The sequence below is a fragment of the Nycticebus coucang genome, chromosome 4 (genome assembly GCF_027406575.1).
Source record: "Nycticebus coucang isolate mNycCou1 chromosome 4, mNycCou1.pri, whole genome shotgun sequence".
Classification (NCBI taxonomy): Eukaryota; Metazoa; Chordata; class Mammalia; order Primates; family Lorisidae; genus Nycticebus; species Nycticebus coucang.
Window position 1 is genome coordinate 68,894,201 of NC_069783.1, and position 15,241 is coordinate 68,909,441.

General features: G+C 39.1%; 1 protein-coding gene across 16 annotated transcripts in view; it reads right to left on the minus strand.

Annotated features, from left to right (window-relative positions):
• Nucleotides 1-15,241, minus strand: part of TIA1 (TIA1 cytotoxic granule associated RNA binding protein) — a 37,106-nt gene that overhangs the window by 4,602 nt on the left and 17,263 nt on the right. For 4 of the 16 annotated variants that reach the window (XM_053587120.1, XM_053587121.1, XM_053587128.1 and 1 more), the window contains 9 exons: nt 14,899-14,953; nt 14,694-14,726; nt 13,372-13,459; nt 9,250-9,325; nt 5,216-5,324; nt 4,732-4,827; nt 4,541-4,625; nt 1,939-2,062; nt 662-810 (listed from right to left, as the gene is read on the minus strand). In XM_053587120.1, coding sequence (XP_053443095.1) covers nt 662-810; nt 1,939-2,062; nt 4,541-4,625; nt 4,732-4,827; nt 5,216-5,324; nt 9,250-9,325; nt 13,372-13,459; nt 14,694-14,726; nt 14,899-14,953 — 815 coding nt within the window. Of the gene's footprint in view, nt 1-661; nt 811-1,938; nt 2,063-4,540; nt 4,626-4,731; nt 4,828-5,082; nt 5,325-9,249; nt 10,096-10,166; nt 10,271-13,371; nt 14,727-14,898; nt 14,954-15,241 lie in introns of those variants that run through there. The other 12 variants (XM_053587125.1, XM_053587126.1, XM_053587122.1 and 9 more) reach the window with 10 other exon arrangements.

Consider the following 15,241-nt stretch of genomic DNA (forward strand, 5'->3'; position numbering starts at 1 on the left):
CACACAGCTCACAGCCCCAACTCCTGGGCTTAAGCGATTCTCTTGCCTCAGCCTCCCGAGTAGCTGGGACTACAGGCGCCTGCCACAACGCCCGGCTATTTTTTTGGTTGCAGTTTGGCTGGGGCCGGGTTTGAACCCGCCACCCTCAGTATATGGGGCCGGCGCCCTACCGACTGAGCCACAGCCGCCGCCCAACGCCTGGCTATTTTTAGAGACAGGGTCTCACTCTTGCTCAGACTGGTCGCGAACTCCTGAGCTCAGGCAATTCACTCGCCTTTCCTTCCGAGAGTGCTGGGATTACAGATATGAGCCACGGAGCCTGGCCTTAAAGGTTTATAAACAAAAAGATCAGGCTTGGCACCTGTGGCACAGTGGTTACAGTGCCGGCCACATGCACCGGGGCTGGTGGGTTTAAACCCGGCCTGGGTCAGCTAAACAACAATGACCACTGCAACAAAAAAATAGCCAGACTTTGTGGTGGGTGCCTGTAGTCCCAGCTACTTGGGAGGCTGAGGCAAGAGAACTGCTTAAGCCCAGGAGTTTGAAGTTGCTGTGAGCTGTAACTCCACAGCACTCTACCCAGGGTGGCAGTGTGTAAGACTGATAGTATAAGACTCTGTCTCAAAAAGAAATAAATAAATAGAAAAAGACCAATACTTACTTAAATCCCTGCTGGTTCCATGCCTGGCCATACATTCCATATGCAGGTACTTGCCAACCATTAGGCATGTACTGGCCAATCTGCTGTGCATTTCCATACCACTGGCCCCACTGGCCATATGGCTGTGGATATCCAATTTGATTCTGCTGCTAAATAAAATTATAACAGATAATTTAGTATTAGTTGAAGTTATTTGTATAGATACATAGTCACAACATTATCACCACAAATACTTAGCCAAAACACATATGGCTATAATTAAAATGACAGAATAAATAATAGTGACTAGTAGAAAAATTAGAAGTTTTACTGCTATAACTCTACAAGATGCTCTGAATGGCATAGTTTTTGCAAGGCAGCAGGTGACTCCCCTAATAATAATATTAAACTCAGTATGTTTAAGTACTTATTCCTTTACTCAGCTTACCTAAGAAAACTATACAGTTTAGGATTTTCTTATTCCCACTTGTGTGCTGAATTTACAACTTTCTCATAAACTTTGTGGTATCAAGTTTGAACCACTAAAGCTTCTTAGAAGAACAAAAAGTAGCAAACTCTAGAAGAAAATGTCTAAATATATTTATAGCATTATTTTTGTTTCAGCTGAAAAAGATTTAATACCCTGTTAGATTTGTCTGAGTACTTTATTTATTTTGAGACAGAATCTCACTCTGTCACCCTGGGGTAGAGTGCTATGGCATCACAGCTCACAGCAACCTCAAACTCTTGGGCTTAAGAGATCCTCGTGCCTTAGCTTCCCAAGTAGGTGAGACTAATAGGTCCTCACCAAAATATCCAGCTAATTTTTTCTATTTTAGTAGAGATGGGTTCTCATTCTTGCTCAGGCTGGTCTCAAACTCCTGAGTTCCCCTGATCCTCCACTTTGGCCTCTCAGGGTGCTAGGATTACACGTATGAACCATCGCACCCAGCCTTTTCGGAACATTTAAAAATCCACTGTGTGAGCATGTATCAACTGACACACTCCACTCCTCATATCATCACTGCAATCCACGAACCTCATACAGGAAGAGCCCTCGTATACTATCGTTTTAGTTATAAACTTATTTTTTTTTTTTTCAAAATTCACTTTAAATTTTAATAGTCTTTGATAATTCTTAACATTTGCATACATGCTTATATGTGTATAAAGTATCTGTTAATATGGTGATCATTTGTGAATAATTTTTTCTTTAGTTATAAACTTATTAACAAGGATTATTAAAAAACACGTAGTATTAGCAGAGAATTACTTCTTAAAGTTAAGAACCCTCTTACCTGTTGCACAGGATTTATCATATCAAGAGTTTCTTTGCCCCAGTAGCATTTCACAACATGACCTTCAATGGTAGTGCCATTAACAGAAACGATCGCATGTGCTGCACTTTCATGGGAATTGAACCTATTGAAAACAATATTAAGAATCACCAATACAAATTCCTTTAAATATTTATGAAAAGAACTTTTTTTTTTTTTTTTGTAGAGACAGAGTCTCACTTTATGGCCCTTGGTAGAGTGCCATGGCCTCACACAGCTCACAGCAACCTCCAACTCCTGGGCTTAAGCGATTCTCTTGCCTCAGCCTCCCAAGTAGCTGGGACTACAGGCGTCCGCCATAGCACCCAGCTATTTTTTGGTTGCAGTTTGGCCGGGGCCGGGTTTGAACCCGTCACCCTGGGTATATGGGGCCCGCGCCTTACCGACTGAGCCACAGGTGCCGCCCTTTTTTTTTTTTTTTGAGACAGAGCCTCAAGCTGTCACCCTGGGTAGAGTACCATGACATCACAGCTCACAGTAACCTCAAACTCCTGGGCTCAAGCGATTCTCCTGCCTCTGCCTCCCAAGCAGCTGGGACCACAGGTGCCCGCCACAATGTGGGGCTATTTTTTGGTTGCAGCCGTCATTGTTGTTTGGGGGGCCCGGGCTGGATTCAAACCTGCCAGCTCAGGTGTATGTGGCTGGCGCCTTAGTGGCTTGAGCCACAGGCGCTGAGCCGAAAAGAACCTATTTTTAAAATTCCAAGTGTAGGGGCTGGCCGCAATGGCTCACACCTGTAATCCAAGCTCTCTGGGAGGCCGAGGCAGATGGATTACGTGAGCTCACCAGTTCGAGACCAGCCTGAGCATAAGGGAAACCCTGTCTCTAATAAAAATAGAAAAACTGAGGCAAGAGGATCGCTTGAGCCCGAGTTGGAGGTTGCAGTGAGCTATGATGCCACAGCACTCTACTCAAGGCAACATCTTGAGACTGTCTCAAAAAAATAAATAAAATAAATAAAACTCCAAATGTAGAAAAAAAAGAAAAGAAAAATTAAGGTGTTACATCCCTGTAAATATTTCACATTGTATATTGAAGCAGTACCCTGAACCCCATAAATGCATCAATGTACAAAGTTATGATTTAATAAAAAATAATAAAAAAAAATCAAGGTGAATTTGAGATAAAACAGGCAATTTACATTAAAAAAAAATAAATAAAATGGCTAATTTTCATTTTTTTTCCACTATGTCAACCTCGGTAGAGTGCTATGGCATCAGAGTTCACAGCAACCTCAAACTCTTTGGACTTAAACAATTCTCTTGCCTCAGCCTCCCACGTAGCTAGGACCACAGGCGCCTGCCACAACGCCCAGCTATTTTTTTGTTGCGGTTGTCATTGTTGTTTAGCAGGCCCCGGGCCAGGCTCGAACCCACCAGCCTCAGTGTATGTGGCCAGCGCCCTACTCACTGAGCTACAGGCCCCGAGCCAAATGGCTTCTTTTCTTTGCTATTTTTTTCTCAAAGATTTTGTAGTTCTGGAGAAACCTGTGTTAATAGAGAATGTTTTCTCTTAGACTTGTGTTGAAAAACAGGAGCTATAAAAAACAAAAAATGCAGCTGGGCACAGTGGCTAAGGTGGGTGAATTGCTTCAGCTCATGAGTTTGAGACTAGACTGAGCAAAAAGCAAGACCCCATCTCTACTAAAAATAGAAAAACTGAGGCAAGAAGATCACTTGAGCCTAAGAGTTGAAGGTTGCTGTGAGCCATGATGCCACCCACTCTACCCAGGGCAACAGCTTGAGACTCTGTCTCAAAAAATAATAATAAATAAATAATTATGCTGGCTCAGCACCCATAGCTCAGTGCTTAGGGTGCCAGCCATATACACTAGGGGCTGGTAAGTTCCAATCTGGCCTGGGCCTCCTGAATAACGACAACAACAAAAACACACAGCCGGGCGTTGTAGTGGGTGCCTGTAGTCCCAGCTACTTGGAAGGCTAAGGCAAGAGAATCACTTAAGTCCAGGAGTTTGAGAAGGCTGTGAGCTGTGACGCCACAACACTCTACTGAGGGAGACATAATAAGACACTATCTCAAAAAAAAAAAAAAGAAAGAAAGAAAGAACAAAAAATGCTATATGCTAGAGAAATTTCTATTTCTTTACAACCAAGATAAATTTTTAAGAAAATCAGTAAGGTGGGCAGTGCCTGTAGCTCAGTGGGTAGGGTGCTAGGTTCAAACCCAGCCCTGCCCAAACTGCAACAACAACAAAAACTAGCTGGGCATTGTGGCGGGTGCCTGTAGTCACAGCTACTTGGGAGGCTGAGACAAGAGAATCACCTAAGCCCAAGAGCTGGAGGTTGCTGTGAGCTGTGATGCCACGATACTCTACCGAGGGCAACAAAGTGACTCTGTCTCAAAAAAAAAAAAAAAAGAAAAAGAAAATGAGTAATGGGCAGCGCCTGTGGCTCAAAAGAGTAGGGTGCCGGCCCCATATGCCAGAGGTGGCAGTTTCAAACCCAGCCCCAGCCAAAAAAAACTGCAAAAAAAAAAATCAGTAAGGTAAGTGTTCAAAAATTATTGAGGGGGAGGGAAGGATGTTTTAAAAAACCAACCCTACCGAACAAATGAATATCCTTTATCTGGAAAGACACGGATTTCCATTATTTGTCCAAATGGAGAGAAAGTCTGACGCATTAGTTGTTCTATTAGACAAAAAACAAAAAGAAACCACATTAAATTATCTTAAAATCCTACAAATATTAAGCTCTGAAGTTTATAAATTAATGACATACAGTCGAGCTTCTATACCTGTTAGCCCAGAAGTTACACCTCCACAGTATACTGTACAGTTGCTTGGACTAGACTGATTTACAACTTCATCATATGACAGCTGTTTGGTGTTAGCTGGGGAAAAAATATGTTTGTATCTTTAATTCATTAAATAAATGTTCAGAAAGAGAAAAACAGCATGAACTACACTACTGTAATAGTAATATTTACCTTGATCAAAATGCTTACATAAGACATTATACTTGAATTTAGGATTAAACCTCCCCTAAGAATATGTAAAAAATTACCCAGCATTCTCTATTTAAAGGAGACTTGACATTAGAGATAATATCATTATCATTTATAATTACAAAAATGAAAACTAAGTACATTTTTGAACAGTAGTCTTGATTTGCTTCTCATCTATTTCTGCAATAAGTCTCCGGGAACAGCACTAACATTTAAAATCTAGTGTATTTTTCTCCAAAATTCCACATTTCCTTTTCTTCTCCAATACACCTACACTCATATGTACTCTTTGGAGCTGGAGGCTTTCGGGTTGCCCAGTTAGTTCTGATTTGTCTTCCACCAAGCCACTGGCCACCCATCTGTTGAATGGCGTTTTCGGCATCCTGTTTCACACAACATGGGAAATAACAAAGAAGCCACTGTAAGTTGATGTTAAAGAATTTTTAGCAGTAGAGAAAACTTAGTGCTTTTCACAAATGTTTTTTTTATGAAATACAAAATGTAGCTTTCCTAGAATGCAATGGTACTTTTTAATTTTCTTTTATGTGGATTATCAGACTTCAGGAATGTTTATCATCTGAGAAAGTCATAAGCCTAATGAGGTAGATATTATAAAGTTCATACAACAACTCAAACTATTAGGTGCTCGCTTCGGCAACACATATACAAGTCAGACTATTAGGAATGGACATCTTTGCTTGTACCTGTAGCTCAAGGGGCTAAGGTGCCAGCTACAGGTTCAAATCCAGCCCAGGCCTGCCAAACAACGACAACTACAACCAAAAAAAAAAAAAAAAAAAGGCTGGGCACCTGTAGCTCAAACGGCTAAGCTGAGCTGGCAAGTTCGAATCCACCCCGGGCCCACCAAATAACAATGACGGCTGCAACCAAATAACAGCCAGGCGCCTGTAGTCCCAGCTACTTGGGAGGTGGAGGCAGAAGAATTGCTTGAGCCCAGGAGTTGGAGATTGCTGTGAGCTGTGATGCCAAAGCACTCTATCCAGGCTTGAGGCTCTGTCTCAAAAACAACAAAACAACAAAAAAAACAAAACTGGGTGCTGTGGCGAGTGCCTGTAGTCCCAGCTACTTGGGAGGCTGAGGCAAGAGAATCGCTTAAGCCCAGGACTTGGAGGTTGCTGTGAGTTGTGATGCCACAGCACTCTACCCAGGGCAACAGCTTGAAGCTCTGTCTCAAAAAAAAAAAGAATGGACATCTTATTTTAAAAAATCCAACAAGTTTGCTAATGACAAGGTTTGGTTTTTCATTTATGTAACAAGCAAATACTGAGCAGTTATGTTCTAGTTAGCATGTTAAGAGCCAGGGATATACTGGTGAACAAGTACACATGCTCTCTTACATTCACATTACATTATTTTGAGGGGAACAAAGTAGCATCAAGTTCCTGCTTGAGAAGCTGAGATAGGAGTTTGAGACCAGCCTGAGCAAGAGTGAGACCCCCAACTCTACTAAAAATAAAAAATTAGGCTGGGCACGGTAGCTCACACCTATAATCCTAGCACTCTGGGAGGCCAAGGCAGGTGGATAGCATGAGCTCACGAGTTTGAGACGGACTAAGCAAAGGTGACACCTCGTCTCTACTAAAAATAGAAAAATGGAGGCAAGAGGATCGCTTGAGCCCAAGTTGGGGGTTGCTGTGAGCTATGATGCCATGGCATTCTGTCTCGAATAAATAAATAAATGAATGAAAATAAAAAAATTAGGGCGGCGCCTGTGGCTCAAGGAGTAGGGCGCCGGTCCCATATGCCAGAGGTGGCAGGTTCAAACCCAGCCCCGGCCAAAAAAAAGAAAAGAAAAAAATTAGCCAGGTATCACGGCAGGTGGCTGTACTCACAATTACTTGTGAGGCTGAAGCCAGAGGATCACTTGAAGTTATGAGTTTGAGACTGCTGTGAGCTAGGATGTTGCCACAACATTCTAGCCTGGGCAACAAAGTGAGACTATGTCTCAGAAAGAAAAACAAAAACAGGGAGACACTTCCCTCCTTACCCCATCTTCCTAGTTCTCATCACCTACCTCCAAACAGGAAGCTCTGCCATAAGTTTCTGTTTACCCTTACAGGGGAAAACAGACAGTCTCACTACAAGCATATCCACACTTGCCACACTAACAAATGTTTCTTTCCTTTTTATACATGTTGGCCTTTCACCTAACCATACACAGTACAAAACCTTTCCGTGATTACTACTGCAGTAACCTCCCATTTCTCTGCAAAAAAACAAATTTCAAGCTGGTGTGGTGGCTCACCAAGGGTGACATAGTGACACTCTTGTCTCAACAACATCAACAAAAAAAAAAAAAAAAAGAAGAAAATATTTCAAATACACTGATGTATAGTTTTTTGGGGTTTTTTGAAGACAGAATCTTACTACGTCACCCTCAGTTGAGTGCTGTGACGTCACAGCTCACAGCAATCTCAAACTCTTGGGCTTTTTTTTTTTTTTGCAGTTGTCGTTGTTTAGCTGGCCCAGGCCCGATTCGAACCCACCTGGGTGGATGTGGCCGGTGCCCTACCCACTGAGCTATGGGTGCCACCCTGATGTACAGTTTTATTAAAAGTTCCCACTTATTGGCTCAGTGCCTGTAGCTCAAGTGGCTAAGGCGCCACATACACCAGAGCTGGCGGATTCGAATCCAGCCTGGGCCTGCCAAACAACGACAACTACAACCAAAAAATAGCTTGACGTTGCTGCGGGCACCTGTAGTCCCAGCTACTTGGGAGGCTGAGACAAGACAATCTCTTAAGCCCAGGAGCTGGAGGTTGCTGTGAGCTGTGATGCCACAGCACTTTACCCAGGGTGACAGCTTGAGGTTCTGTCTCAAAAAAAAAATTAAGTAAGTAAAATAAAAGTTCACTTATGGGTCGGTGTGTGCCCGCAGCTCAGCGACTAGGGTGCCAGCCACATACACCAGAACTGGTAGGTTTGAACCCAGCCTGGGCCTGCCAAATGACAACTACAACAAAAAATAGTCGGGCATTGTGGCGGGCACCACGGTGGGCATCTGTAGTCTCAGCTCCTTAGGAGGTAAGAGAATCGCTTAAGCCCAATGAGGTTGCTGTGAGCTGTGATGCCACAGCACTCTACCTAGAGCAACAAAGCGAGACTCTGTCTCCAAAAGAAAAAAAAGTTCCCACTTATCACAGCATTTTATTCGGTACTTTTTAATTATCATGGAATATATTACAGGGAGATAATGAATTAAATCCATATACAAGATCTTTGACATCTACCTTGAGCTGATAATTTAAATATCTTTACTTTCTATATTTCAAAAACTTTTTTTTTTTTGAGGTAAGAGTCTTCCTCTGTTGCCCAGACTAGAGTGCCATAGCCTCATCCTAGCTTATAGCAACTTCAAACTCCTGGGCTCAAGTAATCCTCCTGTCTCAGCCTCCCATGTAGCTGGGAGTATAGGCGAGTGCTATGATGCCCAGTTAATTTTTTTTTTTTTTTTTTTGAGACAGTCTCACTATGTCGCCCTCAGTAGAATGCAGTGGTGTAACAGCTCACGGCAACCTCAAACTCTTGGACTTAAGCAATTTTCTTGCCTCAGCCTCCCAAGTGGCTGGGACTACAGGTGCTCGTCACAATGTCTGGCTATTTTTTGTTGCAGTTGTCATTGTTGTTTAGCTGGCCTGGGCCGGGCTTCAACCTGCCAGCCTCAGTGTATGTGACCAGCAGCGTTACCACTGTGCTACGGAAGCCAAGCCATGCCCAGTTAATTTTTCTGTTTTTTTAGTACAGATAGTCTTGCTTTGCTCAGGCTGATCTCAAATTCATGACCTCAAATGATCCTCCTGCCTTGGCCTCCCAACAAAACCTTTTCATCAGTATTCTGCATGCATCACATGTTAAATAAATGGTAAGTAAATAATGAAACAGAAAAAGATATATTCTGGTGAGGTGCTAATTATCAGTAAAATGAACAACGGCAGATCAAAGAAAAATGAATGAAAACAGAGCATTTCCTTTCTTTTTTTTTTGTAGAGACAGAGTCTCACTTTATGGTCCTTGGTAGAGTGCCTTGGCCTCACACAGCTCACAGCAACCTCCAACTCCTGGGCTTCAGCGATTCTCTTGCCTCAGCCTCCCGAGTAGCTGGGACTACAGGCGCCCGCCACAACGCCCAGCTATTTTTTGGTTGCAGTTTGGCCGGGGCCGGGTTTGAACCCACCACCCTTGGTATATGGGGCCAGCGCCTTACCAATTGAGCCACAGGCGCCGCCCAGCATTTCCTTTCTTTACTCTAAAAATTAGCACTGCACATGCACATCTGATTGAGCTCACCCATTTGTTGAAAAAGGAGACAAAGCCATATCCTTTAGACTTTCCTGTCGCCATGTCTTTTACCACTCGGGCATCTCTGAAATCAGAAATAATCAGAAGTTTAGGTCTGCAAACTGTCTTCGGATATAAAATGAGAATTTCACACACAACTCATTTATATGTTTTACCTTCATTAAAGTGAACCTTTAATGCAAATTCGCCTTTTATTCTATAAAATTTATCATCTATTAGCAAATGAGTCTTAATTATATAGACATGCAAATCAATAACTTCTTAAATAGATATGCATACATACATTGTACAGAATTTGTCTCCCACTTCAAAAAGTTTTTTAAACTTTTAAATATTAAGCATGGTGAAAGTAGCTATTCACATGAATTATTTAACCACTTATAAGGTTCACAGGCACACTAAATGAATGGCTTTCTTTAACCATGCAATTTATAATTTGGTATTTGATAATATATTCTACCTATGTGAAAAACTTAAAATACACTACTGGAAATTAAAGAATGAAAAAGCTGTATATTCCCTAAACTAAATAAATTATTCCATTTTTTCTCAAATCAATCTACACCCCCCTTCTGGACTAGAGTAAATTTTGAAAACTTGACATTTTCAGAAATGTTAAATCACTGAAGAAAAATACTAAGCACACACTAAACTATATACGGTAAGATTTTACTGAATTTTATAATATAATATTCATATAAAATTGATCGGAAACTATAAGATATATAAGCAAAATTTTAAAGTCAGAAAGTAAAAAAGCACGCCAACATTTATCCACTGTGAACCGTAGCTTGTAGTTAGCCAGGGCAATTCTGTCCATTCTTCAGAGACACTCTGCAAAATAACCAGAGCCCTATTATTTGAGATTGAGTAAAAACCCAGCCATGATAGCTAAAACTCCATACCTCAAAAAATTGGACTCAAATTGTGCTTCACAGGCAATCTGCTTTTAAGTTAGCCAGGTATGTCACAATGCTTGTTCTCTCAGGACACATGAACAAAACAGGCACTTTTACAACAAAAACCCAAGTCAGAAAGCCATGCAATGTAATTTTATATTAAAGTATACATAAGCATATTTCAGATCAATTTGAGTGATTTAATAAGTGTTTAGGGTCAAAATGACAAAGAGGTGAGGGTGAAAGGGAAAACTAATGCAAGTTATTCTCAATATGTAAAAATATTTATTCAATTATCTGTATGGTACACATGCATTTAACTTAGTAACTGATTCACTTCTGTATCATAATTTGTTAGTCTACCCTCTATACTCAAGGAACAAAAGAGTTTAAACTGTGTAAACCAGGACGAGTACTACGTTTTTTATACTATATATTTTAACAGACCACTGTTTTATCACACACCTTGTATAAATCAAGCACTGCTATAGGCACTCTAAAGAGACTGAGTATTCTTTCGATATCTAGTTAACAGCTTATCTCCTTTTAACAACAACAAAAACAAAAATCGGGAAAATATGCTCCAACTGCCAAATGATTCTTCTAAATTTAGGATAACTATCTCCTTCTTTCACCTAAAACTCAAACATTATACATTACCTCAACTAAAAATCTTATAAAACTTAAAAAACAAAGACCTTACCAAAGAAAACAAACAAAAATGTATATATCAATATATATGGGACCATAAAAAAAATCTCTAAACTAAAAATATGATACCAGAACATATCTAACAAAAAGAAATTATCGATCCACGTTTTTTTTTTTTTTTTGAGACAGAGTCTGATTATGTCGCCCTGGGTAGAGTGCCATCGCATCACAGCTCACAGCAACTTCAAACTCTTGGGCTTAAGTGATTCTCTTGCCTTAGACTCCCAAGTAGCTGGGACTACAGGCATCCACCACAATGCCTGGCTATATTTTGTTGTTGTTGCAGTTGTCATTGTTGTTTAGCTGGCCCGGGCTGGATTCGAACCCACCACCCTCAGTGTATGTGGCTGGCACCATAACCACTGTGCTACGGGTGCAGAGCCGATCCATGATTTTAAAAGTCAAGAAACTGCTAAAATTTGAAGGTTATTTAACTTAAACTTACCAATTATCACACAATTTTCGTCTAATCCCAAATTAAAATTCCCATGTTTTAAAAAAAGTTACTTTAATTAAAATCAAAGCATTTAATACAATAGTTATTTAATCTGTTCATAATGTCAGAAAAGGTTTTTTCTTCTTTAGATCCAGGAAATGTCAGCCTCAAAAAAATTTAACTTTTATTTATATATATATATATATATTTTTTTTTTTTTCTTTTTTTTTTGCAGTTTTTGGCCAGGGCCATGTTTGAACCCGCCACCTCCTGTATATGGGGCCAGCACCCTACTCCTTGAGCCATAGGTGCTACCCTATATATATATTTTTTTTAATTGAGACAGAGTCTCACTTTGCCACCCTCGGTAAAGTGCCCTAGTGTCATAGCTCACTGCAACCCAACTCTTGGGCTCAAGTGATTCTCTTGCCTCAGCCTCCCTGCTAGCTGGGACTATAGGCGCCCACCATAACGCCCGGCTATTTTGTTGTTGTTATTTTTGTTTAGCAGGCCTGGGCAGAGTTCAAACTAACCAGCCCCGGAGCATATGGCTGGCACCTTAACCCATGAGCTATGAGAACCCCTGCCCCGCCTTTTTTGAGACAGAGTCTCAAGCTGTCGCCCTGGGTAGTGTGCCATGGCATCATAGCTCATAACAACCTCCAATTCTTGGGCTCAAGTGATCCTCTGCCTCAGTTTTTCTATTTTAGTAGTGACAGGGTCTTGCTTTTGCTCAGGCTGGTCTGGAAGTCGTGAGCTAAAGCAATCCACCCAATTGGCCTCACAGAGTGCTAGGATTACAGGCATGAGCCACCATGCCTGGCCTTATTTATTAATCTTTGAAAGGATTCACTAAGTAGCAGCAAAAATCTAGTTCAGGGTTCTTAAATGTATGGTTCTGTAGTTACTTTCCACACCAAAATGAAAACACACAAAATTTTGCATACCGAGGTACCGAGCCCTTAAGAGGTCAACGTTTAAGACCCTCCAAGACTAGGTTATTTGAACACAAGCTAACCATTACTAAAACGCTAAGGTTAAAAAGACGATTAATTAAAACTTTATTTTCCTAATCACTCCTTACAAAGAAAAACATCATCTAATAGAAAAGTCCATTTATAAATCCTAATCTTGTGACTACCTTTAAAATTGGCCATTCCTTGGTCACTGTGCATTGTCATCCTCTTAACAATGAACTATGTAACTTTTCAAAATTCTCAAAAACTCCCCCAAATTCATCACCAATACTAAGGCATTTATTTACTTTCCAGTCTCCCTCATCTTCATTCACATGTCTACTGTTACTGTGTTCAAACCAAACCACAGCTAATCTTTCCTTTTTATTATTCTCGCTGGAACAATAATAAAGCAACCAGAAATCCTATGAAAATTTTCTAAATTCAACAATTACTCCTAAGAAAGTACTACTAAAAACTGTTACTCTTACTCTAATATGATATGCTTTTCAAAGTATTAAAGTTCTTTATGGATGCTATACCTCAAGTAAGTTAATTACAGAGGGCTTAAAATGGATGATTAATCATAAGCGCAAGCAAGACAGTGCTTCACAAAATACTATAAGGCACTACTATTGTTAACAATTTAGAAAAAGGGGGTAAATACCTAGAAAATAATATTTAGTAACTGCTTTTTCTAGGCTGTTAAGGTTTCTTTCTTTTAAAACATATTAACACAAAATGCATGGTATCATAGAAGGGCCCAAGTGATCTAAGTTTCTTAGTCATAGCACAAATTATTAAAGATTATAAACAAGCTAGTATCTATATAAGAAATATTACATTTCTTATATTTGTCACTTAAAAGTTAATGCTAATTGAAAAAGGATTTTAAGATAATTGAAGACCAAATATAGATTTATTCATTGTTCTTTCAAAGATGAAAGAACAATCTTTGGCTATTTACTTCTGGAATAAACTCTAAACAATATAACACATTACATTCAATTGTTAAAAATTAATGTCCAAAATTCACAATAGAATTATTTTCAAATTAATCTAAGATTTTTTCTAATGAAAAGCATTTTATTTATCTTCTGTTACTTACGATATTCTTCCAAATGGTGCAAAAGCAGCTTTTATGTCTTCAGTTGTAATTTCTGGACTGAGATCACCAACAAAGACATGGAAATGATCTTTTAAGGGGAAGGAAGGGGAAGTGAAAAGAAAAACAGAACTTTAGAATTTAACGAATACTAAAATCTATCTAGTATTCTCAAAATGATTTATGAATTATAATAAAGTATCCATAAAACACTATCTTCTACCTATACAAATCCTATCAATGTTAAACATAATGAATCAAGGTAATAATACAGTACAAATTTTCCTAAAAAGACTGTGATACATCTAACTAGAAACTGACAGTTATATTTCTATATACAGTTAATTATTATACTGATCTAAGACAATAAACTAATATTATATAAGAAATTTCAGTTCTGCAAAAAATTTAATCACATAGTTACCATTCTAATAATAATTCTTTACTTTTATTAAGTTTACCACTATATTAAGGCTTTATAAATTTTTAAAATAAAGTAGTGGTATTGTGAATTACGAAGACTAGATTTGCCTCAGTTAACACAATTTACCGAAGCTAGCTACATGATATACTTGGTTTAACCATATTTTGTGAAGAACAATCAAAGAAATACCTTGCATTGCAACAGTTTGATGTTAAAGTATTTGACAGTTTTCTCAAAAGCCAACAGTTTTGGTTGCCCAGACATTACACCATTCAGTTTATGTGAATCCATGTGCAAGTGAACTAAGACTGAAGGCAACAGAATGAAAACAGTAATCCCTTCACTTTATATCAGAACCATTAAAAAAGCATTGGAGAGAAATATCTGAACTTTTTAAAAAAGACAATTCTCAAAAAAAGAAACACTTTAAAACACAAAATTGTTGGACCAACACTTTAAAGTGAAAATATATATATATCAATTTTGACAAGGTACATTTGGAAAGAAGTTACCCATATTTGGCAGGCCTTAAGCAACATATAGGGTTGCTCTTTGGGAAACAAAGTTTCAGGAGCAACTCTACCATTTGGAATATTTGGGTATGAAGGTCAGAAGGTGACCTCAAGGAAACAGGGTATACTGCCCTTCAGTTTGTGAGAGTATTTCTAAGGCATCAGCTGCTATCAAGGGGATCTGAAAGCTTGGACTAGAACTTAGTGGACAAGCCACACATGGTCAACACTGGGAAGAAGGGGTAAATATATTGCCAGAGAGACAAAAAGAAATACTACACTTCCTCCCTCCCCTCTCCCCCACCCCAGTATGAAACAAAAAAAACTTCAAGTGGTTAGTGAATACCCTTTCAAGAGATTTCATTTTATGTTTAAGAAGATACAATTACCTTGTGAACGCTGTGTGCTGACAACGGTACTACCTGATGACAAAGATTAGATTTGTTCTTAAATTTATTAACACAAACACATTAAATCATATCTTAGGATAACGATCAAAACATTACTGCAAACATGTATGATGATTAAATGCTTTACAATAAAACTACTGGGTCTAATAAAAAACAATGTTCATAGAGTATTAAATATACTTACTGCTTGTATCTTTCTTTTGACTGCTGGGGGTTGTTGCCCAATTCACTTTGACTTCCTAAAAAAATTTTTCTACATTTAATTTCATAAAAATCAATCTTTAACTTAGACTTCTATTATGAACAAATAGTGACTTATATGTTTGATAAGAAACATCCAAGCATATGCCAGTTCTAGTCAAAGTTTCAGTACTTAACTTCTAACCTACACTTAAGCAAATAGTGTTCATAAATCCTCATCTTTACACATTTCTGTTAACATTCTATTGACCTTTCTTGCCTAAAGAACCAATACTTTTTGTTTTATTCTTCCCCATTACAATCCAACATTTAAACCAAGCTTGAAT